This window comes from Lottia gigantea (assembly GCF_000327385.1).
Source record: "Lottia gigantea unplaced genomic scaffold LOTGIsca_6, whole genome shotgun sequence".
Taxonomy (NCBI): Eukaryota; Metazoa; Mollusca; class Gastropoda; family Lottiidae; genus Lottia; species Lottia gigantea.
Window position 1 is genome coordinate 4371364 of NW_008710049.1, and position 11539 is coordinate 4382902.

At 31.5% G+C, this 11539-nt stretch overlaps 2 protein-coding genes across 2 annotated transcripts in view; both read right to left on the reverse strand.

Annotated features, from left to right (window-relative positions):
- Window positions 1–2846: 2846 nt before the first annotated feature.
- Window positions 2847–7495, reverse strand: LOTGIDRAFT_183730 (hypothetical protein; the record flags this gene model as incomplete). The annotated part of the gene is made up of 6 exons (XM_009063998.1): window positions 7393–7495; window positions 6786–6919; window positions 5194–5295; window positions 4537–4692; window positions 3610–3768; window positions 2847–3041 (listed from the first exon to the last, which is right to left on the reverse strand). Coding segments are annotated over exons 2-6 (738 nt in total), but the record flags the coding sequence as incomplete, so codon positions are not given.
- A 1931-nt stretch (window positions 7496–9426) lies between these two features.
- Window positions 9427–11539, reverse strand: part of LOTGIDRAFT_154802 (hypothetical protein) — a gene marked incomplete at both ends in the record, with an annotated part of 5553 nt that continues 3440 nt past the window's right edge. Inside the window, 2 exons of the mRNA XM_009063999.1 lie at window positions 9427–10382; window positions 10858–11493. Coding sequence (XP_009062247.1) covers window positions 9427–10382; window positions 10858–11493 — 1592 coding nt within the window. The remainder of the gene's footprint in view (window positions 10383–10857; window positions 11494–11539) is intronic.

Sequence of the window (11539 nt, forward strand, 5' to 3'; positions counted from 1 at the left end):
GATAACCATTTTGTTTGTATGTTTGTTCGAGTTAGCCATCTTAAGAGTAACCGACTGATAAATTCGATGCTCCATTAATGCGCGTAGTTACTGAACGTCACTTACCGAATTGATAACCCCTCCCTTAACATTGACAAGGGCACATAACCCAATTTTAACTTTTTGTTTTCCAGTAATCTGTATTTAACAGCAAATTGTCAAACTACCTCCCAAGGATTGACGAAATCGTTTGAAATTGCAAGTAGCCTTTCATGACATAGAGGTAAGAATAACGCTACTGCAAGGGGAATTTGGTATCTGCAGTTTTTGAAGCGCTAGATGACTGAGTTCTGCACGTTGGGGATTCATTGAATCATCTGAAAGTTCATTAAGATAAGTTGGAACAGGGTGCCACGTTTGCCGAAAAAACAGAAAATCAGTAGGTGTAGATAGAATTCAAAACGACGGAGAATGAAATAGATGGGAAATTTTGAATGTGACATATATCTTCCGACCCGTTCGATTGGGAACCTGTTCAGAATTCTCTAATGGAGCGTCACCTTTAAAGGAATACTACGTCTTAGAATAAACATAAAATTTAAAATTTTTAAATTTGGCCAATAAGAGCATATATTCATCAGTAGATATACCTGGTGTCATAAATAACATAATAATATAAATAATTATATAATCCGAAAAATCCAAAAAGCTTTATAAATATGCAATTAACTATTGAAAAACGCTAAATATTATGATTAAGCGTTTTTCAATAATTACTTAGTTTTATGAATTTTCCAATTTTCTAGATTTTACAGGAATTCTGGTGTAACTTTATGACACCAGGCAAGTTCACTGATGAATATATACTCATATTGACCATTCTTGAGAATTAAATTTTATGTTCATTCAAAGACGTAGTATCACTTTAGGTATCGAGACAATATTGAATACGCCATCGTCTTACTTTATAGTTCATTTCTAGACATTCTATATGCAACTGGAACTATGATTGGGGATGCAAAATTCAAGGGATATCGGAGTTCACATTGAACAAGACTTCACCATGTTGAATTCACCAAAACAAAAAATTCAGTCGGAATACCTTTTTTTGAATGCTGCATAATAAATATACACCAATATTATTTTACAAATTAACACTATAAAAATGAAAGCCCTTAATGAGATATTTTTTTTGAATTTGAAAGTGATAATTTGTGAAAATGAAACAAAATGAAAATATGAAATAGTGTATTAAGTGAAAATGCATGAAATAAGCTTGAATATATACAATATTACAATATACAATTAATCTATATAAACTACAAAATTAATAGAAGTTATTATATACAATGTCCGGAATAAATGCATATATATAAATAGATCACAGAAATAAAAAAATAGCACCATATATAATATAATTATAAATTCATAACACAATATAATATGATAATTCTTACGATATAATGTAATAAAGTTCAATCTAGCACCATATCATATAAGTACCATTCTGCTATCATATAATAATTTTCCATGTAGCAACAAATAGTATTACAATTCAAAATCTTTCAAATCTAGCACCTTATAATAAACAATTTTTAGCGACACAAATTATGATAAATCTAAATGGAGCATCATAATGAACCATATAATATACCTAATTTCAATGAAGCATCATAATAAACATACGTTAGCTCCATATAATATACCTAATTTCAATGAAGCATCATAATAAACATACGTTAGCTCCATATAATATACCTAATTTCAATGAAGCATCATAATAAACATACGTTAGCTCCATCAGCAGCATCATATGATATGATAATTAATTTTTAGCACCATATAATATCAACAAGTTTTAATTTATATAACTATATAAAAAAAAATATGTCTCAAACGTAATATATATCATATTTTATGAAGAATTCTTAATCTATAGCACTATATATAATAAATAATTTTTGGTATATTATATTTAACAATTGTCAAACTGGCAGTATTAATAAGCATCCAGTCATATAAATATATCGTAACTGTTTCTTGTAGTATATTACATACTTTTTATGAAGACACCAAATATACAAACGCATTATCAATGAAATAATATGATTTAATGATGATCAACAAACATATTACGATAGCAAAGGGAATGAAAAATGGTATGAAAGTCAATTTATGAAAAAGGTGAGAAAAAAAATATATCACAGAATAGAAAGGTATTTTGGAAAGCATTTGAAAAGGTCGCATTCTTATGAATGGAAACATTATGGTGGTTTTCAAATACAAATTTCCAAACTTAATCATCATAGTCAGTGGCCAAAACTCGGCATTTTTCTAACATTGGATTCATACTGATATTTCCAAAAGTCGTCGTGTTAAATTTGGTTCTGGCATTCTGCAAATATAAAATAATAATTATATTAACTCTATTTCCACTGAGGGTAGAAGCCAGTTCGGAGATATATATCATGAACACAAACGTAATAATAATTGAAAATATTTTAATGATATCATTACGGCCTTCAAATGTTAACGGGAACACTTTCAGCTTATATTTGCACGTATTCTAATTTCTGGTCCCAGGCCTATGCCCACCGTGGTTCGTGTTATTCCAAACGAAACTTAACTATATAATCATGACATTGCAAATAACATTCAAGCAAAATGAAAATCAGAAAGTGATGATGCATTAGTAAATCATGAAATTGATACACAACTAGATCCAATTTCCCCAATATCGAATCAGACGAATATATACATAATATATACACAGAGTACGCATATGCAGGTGTAATTTGCAGCGTTTGATCAGAAAACAAACGTACCTGAAACGTTGATGTTTCGGCTTTTGTAACAGCCATAGCGAACAATCGAACGCATGCCATCAGATTATCAACATTGAATTTAGTATAGTAGACCAAGGCTGGTGACCAGGCCGGACCACTATGGAATAGGAATCTAGCGAGGTACAAGGCACTGGCAGCAACTCGACTGGCTGAGTACTGAACAAATCTTGTGTGAGTTAAGGACAGATCCATCAAATATAAACATAAATTCTCGATCTGAAATTGAACAGTCTGCCAATTAACAATTATACATTAATGTCGAAAATGCCATAAATACACGTATCTGTGAACCTGTATTTGACACAATTTTAAGACGAAGACATTTTTCTCAAAATATCAAAGATTAACGTTCGAGCGTACACGTTATAACTTACCGATTTGATAACGTCAAAAATAACGTTTTTTCTTTAGTTAACGTACACGTTTAGTCGTACGAATTTTTGAGAAACGGGGTCCTTGATATAATGAAACCCGCCGAAGATCTTGAACCCATATAATTGATTTTGACACCTTATTAGTATACTGTATTATGTTTTAGCTGCATTCAGAGTTTCACCACATAAGAATTGGCCAAGTAGCAACTCACAAAACAGAGCACTCTGGTGTGAATCAATCCATGTACTATCATATTACAAGAATTAGGTCAACACACAAATGTACTGATACCTGATGGTACTTCTCTTTCGAGGAGTCCACAACTTTTGCTCTCGGTTCTGCCATTCTTTGGACGAAATTTATTAACGGAATTGTCTTGCTTGTACGGGCCTGTATTTGTTATTCTTACCTCTTCCTCGTGTTTATCAACTTGTAAATATCTATCTAGAAACACAATAGGTCCAGGTACATTCAGGTCAAACATCAACACATTCAACACATCCTTCTCCATTGATAGCACCTCATGTGGCTGATAAGCACCTGCTGTCAACTGACACAGGTTGGGGATCTGAAAAGGTTCACACTCAATAAAAGAAATTAAGGGAGGCTGATATAAAAAGTGTTAACCTGGATTGTTATCAAAATAGATAGAAAGATGGAAAAATGTGAAAAGCATAATTTCGAAATTTCATTTTTCTATTTATTGAATCTAGTCTTTTCGGCTCGTCAGACGTGATATTTAGATGTGATGTCGTCAATGATAGAGTCATTCGCTTAAATGAGAGTTGTAAAGAGGTTTTCTAAATTTATTATGTGTATCGTGGACATTTATAGCATTCATTTGCACCATTTCAATTTTGAATCAGACGCCTGCAATTCTACTAAAACTAAAAACTGTTTGAAGAAGGGTGTTACACACGAATTTTCCGATAAGTGACGTCACCAAACACAATTTTTTGTGAAATTGCAGGAACCACTAACGTCTAACTGAAATTTGGAATGGTGCAAATTCATGCAACCAGTGTCCCGATACAGATAAAAATTAAGAAAAACCTATTTATCATCCCTTTTAGCCCGATCTATTTTTCGATCGATATTTGTTGAGAATTTACCATGACAAAAGCAAAGTTTGTCTTAACTTTTGGTATTGTTATTGCGCTATTTCAGACTTCCGCCTTCATAATATCAACAACGTCTCGCAAGTTTCCTTATGAAACGAACGATATATAAAAAGACCATCTTGAGTCAGTTCAAGCAATAACAAAAAATTATTTTGAAACATACATACTTCAGTCAGTAAAATTTCAAACTATGAAAGAAGGGAGGTAACTCTCACCTCTGGTGGAAAACGTTCGATAACTTTGGAGGCTATCAAAAGACAAGTGATACCAAGCAGTTGGAGTTTATTCAAGTGTAATAACTTCAGCGTCAGGAATCGATCTATCATAAATACACATAAATGTAACGATTCCGACGTTAACCCTTCATAGGTCTGAAAACAAGAAATAAAAAAGGTAAAGAAAACCGTCTGTTACGTTCATCAGTACCAACATTACAATTTTTCTACCCCTTTGATAAATTTTCAACTACGTGTAGCTTAGTGACTGGGATTTACCAGCCTCAATACCTGACCTGGAAACGCCACTAATGCAGGGTTCAATTTAGATTGAAAATTTGAATAGCAATCCATAAAATGTCGGTGGCAATTCAAAGTTTTCCATTGTAGATTTCAGATCGATCTTGGCCATGACGTTAACTCCATAAGGTTTTAGAGACTGTCAGGAGTTGCCGTATATTTCTTGATTTGGCAGACAATTCTCACTAAAAATAAACTATTTTATTTGATTCGCAGATATTCGTGATAAATTTTAATTTTGGTTAATCAAGGCAAATTTTGGTTCATTATTATTGTCATATTGATTCGCAAACTGCGATGCGATATCGCTAAAATTGAACCCTGCACTAATGGATAATAGAACTACACAAAAATTACCTGAACTTGTCCAAGCCAATCAACCAGAACTCCTCTCATTTTATTGGTTATCTCCCCTTTACTTATATACTCAGCTGATCGCAGTAGTGTCGTATCTCGAGCCTGAATGGGAGAAAGTGTAATACATAGATGGTGAAAATAAGTCTTTGGTATTCAATTCGTTATCGTCTACTCCATAACCAAGCAAAGATATTTTTGTACACATTGGTCCATGAAGTGAGGACTAAAGTGAAGACGAATTTATTGCGAGCGTATAGTTATAAATTTCCGCACAATTCCGTGGTCTATTTACGTATACAAATGAATACGTAATCATTCCATATAAGGTATATTGGGACGAACGTCCCAAAGTTCGACGGGTAGCTGTTGGTAAACTGATCTCTTTCAAAATTCTCACAGATATACTTCAAGATGTCGTTGTCCAACCCAAACCCAATACCAGCTGTCAGAAATGATAACAAAGTCTTTAGTGGCTTAATAATGAATTTTCAAATAATTGAAATATATTTATAAATCAAGGCAAAACCTGAAACAGTTCATCAAATCATCATCAAATTCAAACATGAACAATGTCTCATCGCAGTGCACACAAGGGCAATAACTCCGAAACTGTTCATCCGATTATAACCTATTTCTAACTAGACCGAGATCTCATCAATATATACATGCATCTAGTTTTATCAAGATTGGATAAAAACTGTTGTCTCAATCTTGTCTGCAAGCCGATTTTGACGCGTTTTTACTAAGTCAAGGGCAATAACTCTGAAACCTAAGAGTTTTCTTTTGTGGCTAAGGGGCACTCTTATTTTTTGGGATGATTATATAATTGTTGTGATTAAAAAAAAAAATATATAATTCAAATTAATCGTCTTAACATGAATTGAACAAAATCATTGCATAGCATAATCAGAATTTGGCTGGCTAGTCAAAGACGATAGCAAAGGGTCAATTTTTTCAGAAGGTCTTACATTAAATATGGACTGGAATTTTATTTTTGGTGCCGATCTAACCAATTTAGACGGAAATTGTTTAAAAATGTTTTTTTTTATTAAATGGTTTCTAGACGATGCCACTACAGGGCCATTTTTGTCATCGTCCACAATGGTGGGGATGGGACAGAATTTTGATGGAATTGACAGAAACCCTACCCCATGATGGCTTCAGACCTGTGAATGTAACAAAAGTTCCAATATAATGGCATTTTCATACTACCGGCACGCCAACGACGAAGCCTCTACATATGGCCAAAATTTTCGACACACTAAATAGTTTTGGCAACGTTATACCTCCATAGAAGAAACAGTATAACAATAATAACTTTGTTTTGTGTGTTGTGTTCAATTTAGATGGTTATTCATTTTTTCATTTTTTTGATATTGTCTGTTCAAACTTTCAAACTTATATAGTTAAGTTTTTTCTATCTCTACTTGAAAAACAAATGAACCACGCGAGGCGCCAGATCTTTTGCTGGAATGTTTCTGGAAGATATTATTTAGTGTGGTTTTCCTACATTTGCTATTTCAGTATAAAATATTTATGCTTCCATCATGTACTCAAATATTATGTGTATATATGGAATTTAACATGATTACCTGTAAATAATTCATGATGTCTTGACCATAAAATGAACACAATAGAGGACAATTAACAAGATCTATATCCAATACTCCTTGTGGTGGACCCTTCTTAACTTTCATCAAGGCATTTTCAATGTCCATAGGTTCATCTTAAAGGAAAGAAATCGGCACCGTATAAATGTCACATTGTCATATTGTTAAGGTAAAGTGGCTCTCACACCATAGCGATCAAGAGTTGCGTATTGCTGTGAATGAGAATAGCGGCCATATGTTTCGAACGCATTTCGCATGCAACCGAGTTGAGAGTTGCATTCGTAACTCATGACCACTTGTATTATTCGAAACCACAGCAACTCGTAATCGCCAAGGTGTGAGGGCACCTTAAGCTTTGAGATATGTCAAGTCGCTGGAAATGACTCTTTCTAGAAGCGTAAAATCCAGTCCACATTTGTCTGCTCAAAAGATCTTACACACGGTTACCACAAAATAATCAAAAAACGAGGGAAAATGTCTACTCATCTGAAAGCAGGGGATTTCTGAAAATGTGTCCTCAATACTCAGCGCCAGAAGATTTTTAAGAAATTTCAAATGATTGATCGTGTAGAAAGTTCTTAACTCTTACCAGTTAGAATTTTTCTTGGTGGGGAGTGGACTTCAATTTCTGTATTTCTCTCTTTCTCCTTATTCCTCCGTTTTTGCCTGGCTGATTTGTTGTAAACCGCCCCTGACATGAAAGGATAACAGGAAGTACATTATGTTTCAATTACGAAAACTGTTATAATTTGTTGTCAATGATTTAAAGGCTATCCATTGCTTTACAAGATGCTTTGATGGATTCATTCAACTAATTCAAGCTCCAGAGCTTCGAATTTACACTCAAATCATAGGGGTTTTTTTATGTATGGTCCATGGTTTTACGTGTCCAACCCGTATTCGGGATACGATGGTGTATGCATTACTATTGTTTTCGCAACTTTCAAGTTTTTTCGAAATATCTGTAGAGGTCACATTAAAATGAATGAGATATGGATATGGTTGAAATTATTTTGATGCAAAGTGATTCTTTTAATAGCTCCACTATATTATATGCTTATCTCTACTATTCATTTTCGAATTAATTGAAACGTTTAACAGAGTAAATCTCAAGTAGCTAGGAATATTATTATCTCCTTCTTAAAGAGAAAACCTAAAGTAGCTAGGAATATTATTATCTCCTTCTTGAAGAGTAAATCCAAAGTAGCTAGTAATATTATTATCTCCTTCTTAAAGAGTAAATCTAAAGTAGCTAGGAATATTATTATCTCCTTCTTAAAGAGTAAATCTAAAGTAGCTATGAATATTATTATCTCCTTCTTGAAGAGTAAATCTAAAGTAGCTAGGAATATTATTATCTACTTCTTGAAGAGTAAATCTAAAGTAGCTAGGAATATTATTATCTCCTTCTTGAAGAGTAAATCTAAAGTAGCTATGAATATTATTATCTCCTTCTTGAAGAGTAAATCTAAAGTAGCTAGGAATATTATTATCTCCTTCTTGAAGAGTAAATCTAAAGTAGCTATGAATATTATTATCTCCTTCTTGAAGAGTAAATCTAAAGTAGTTAGGAATATTATTATCTCCTTCTTGAAGAGTAAATCTAAAGTAGCTAGGAATATTATTATCTCCTTCTTGAAGGGTAAATCTAAAGTAGCTAGGAATATTATTATCTCCTTCTTGTAGAGTAAATCTAAAGTAGCTAGGAATATTATCTCCTAGTTAGGAATATTATTATCTCCTTCTTGTAGAGTAAATCTAAAGTAGCTATGAATATTATTATCTCTTTCTTACAGAGTAAATCTAAAGTAGCTATGGATATTATTATCTCCTTCTTGTAGAGTAAATTTAAAGTAGTTAGGAATATTATTATCTCCTTCTTAAAGAGTAAATCTAAAGTAGCTAGGAATATTATTATCTTCTTCTTGAAGAGTAAATCTAAAGTAGCTATGAATATTATTATCTCCTTCTTAAAGAGTAAATCTAAAGTAGTTAGGAATATTATTATCTCCTTCTTGAAGAGTAAATCTCAAGTAGCTATGAATATCATTATCTCCTTCTTGAAGAGTAAATCTAAAGTAGCTAGGAATATTATTATCTCCTTCTTGAAGAGTAAATCTAAAGTAGCTATGAATATTATTATCTCCTTCTTGAAGAGTAAATCTAAAGTAGTTAGGAATATTATTATCTCCTTCTTGAAGAGTAAATCTAAAGTAGCTAGGAATATTATTATCTCCTTCTTGAAGAGTAAATCTAAAGTAGCTAGGAATATTATTATCTCCTTCTTGTAGAGTAAATCCAAAGTAGCTAGGAATATTATCTCCTAGTTAAAAATATTATTATCTCCTTCTTGTATAGTAAATCTAAAGTAGCTTGGAATATTATTATCTCCTTCATGAAGAGTAAATCTAAAGTAGCTAGGAATATTATTACCTCCTTCTTAAAGAATAAATCTAAAGTAGCTATGAATATTATTATCTCCTTCTTGTAGAGTAAATCTAAAGTAGCTAGGAATATTATTACCTCCTTCTTGAAGAGTAAATCTAAAGTAGTTAGGAATATTATTATCTCCTTCTTGTAGAGTAAATCTAAAGTAGCTATGAATATTATTATCTCCTTCTTGTTAGAGTAAATCTAAAGTAGCTATGAATATTATTATCTCCTTCTTGAAGAGTAAATCTAAAGTAGCTATGAATATTTTGACCTCCTTCTTGAAGAGTAAATCTAAAGTAGCTATGAATATTATTATCTCCTTCTTGTAGAGTAAATTTAAAGTAGCTAGGAATATTATTATCTCCTTCTTGAAGAGTAAATCTAAAGTAGCTAGGAATATTATTATCTCCTTCTTGAAGAGTAAATTTAAAATAGCTAGGAATATTATTATATCCTTCTTGAAGAGTAAATCTAAAGTAGCTAGTAATATTATTATCTCCTTCTTACAGAGTAAATCTAAAGTAGCTAGGAATATTATTATATCCTTCTTGAAGAGTAAATCTAAAGTAGCTAGGAATATTATTATATCCTTCTTGAAGAGTAAATCTAAAGTAGCTAGGAATATTATTATATCCTTCTTGAAGAGTAAATCTAAAGTAGCTAGGAATATTATTATATCCTTCTTGAAGAGTAAATCTAAAGTAGCTAGTAATATTATTATCTCCTTCTTGTAGAGTAATTCTAAAGAAGCTAGGAATATCATTATCTCCTTCTTGAAGAGTAAATCTAAAGTAGTTGGGAATATTATTATCTCCTTCTTGTAGAGTAAATTCAAAGTAGCTATGAATATTATTATCTCCTTCTTGAAGAGTAAATCTAAAGTAGCTAGGAATATTATTGTCTCCTTCTTAAAGAGTAAATCTAAAGTAGCTATGAATATTATTATCTCCTTCTTGAAGAGTAAATCTAAAATAGCTATGAATATTATTATCTCCTTCTTGTAGAGTAAATCTAAAGTAGCTAGGAATATTATTATCTCCTTCTTGTAGAGTAATTCTAAAGTAGCTAGGAATATTATTATCTCCTTCTTACAGAGTAAATCTAAAGTAGTTGGGAATATTATTATCTCCTTCTTGAAGAGTAAATCTAAAGTAGTTAGGAATATTATTATCTACTTCTTGAAGAGTAAATCTAAAGTAGCTAGGAATATTATTATCTACTTCTTGAAGAGTAAATCTAAAGTAGCTATGAATATTATTATCTACTTCTTGAAGAGTAAATCTAAAGTAGTTAGGAATATTATTATCTACTTCTTGAAGAGTAAATCTAAAGTAGCTAGGAATATTATTATCTCCTTCATTTTGATTAAATCTAAAGTAGCTTGGAATATTATTATCTTCTTCTTGTAGAGTAAATCTAAAGTAGCTAGGAATATTATTACCTCCTTCTTGAAGAGTAAATCTAAAGTAGCTTGGAATATTATTATCTCCTTCTTGTAGAGTAAATCTAAAGTAGCTAGGAATATTATTATCTCCTTCTTACAGAGTAAATCTAAAGTAGCTATGAATATTATTATCTCCTTCTTGTAGAGTAAATCTAAAGTAGCTAGGAATATTATTACCTCCTTCTTGAAGAGTAAATCTAAAGTAGCTATGAATATTATTATCTCCTTCTTGAAGAGTAAATCTAAAGTAGCTAGGAATATTATTATCTCCTTCTTGTAGAGTAAATCTAAAGTAGCTAGGAATATTATTATCTCCTTCTTGAAGAGTAAATCTAAAGTAGCTGGGAATATTATTATCTCCTTCTTGAAGAGTAAATCTAAAGTAGTTAGGAATATTATTATCTACTTCTTGAAGAGTAAATCTAAAGTAGCTAGGAATATTATTATCTCCTTCATTTAGAGTAAATCTAAAGTAGCGTGGAATATTATTATCTCCTTCTTGTAGAGTAAATCTAAAGTAGCTAGGAATATTATTACCTCCTTCTTGAAGAGTAAATCTAAAGTAGCTAGGAATATTATTATCTCCTTCTTGAAGAGTAAATCTAAAGTAGCTAGGAATATTATTATCTCCTTCTTGAAGAGTAAATCTAAAGTAGTTAGGAATATTATTATCTACTTCTTGAAGAGTAAATCTAAAGTAGCTATGAATATTATTATCTCCTTCTTCAAGAGTAAATCTAAAGTAGCTATGAATATTATTATCTCCTTCTTGAAGAGTAAATCTAAAGTAGCTAGGAATATTATTATCTACTTCTTGAAGAGTAAATCTAAAGTAGCTATGAATATTATTATCTACTTC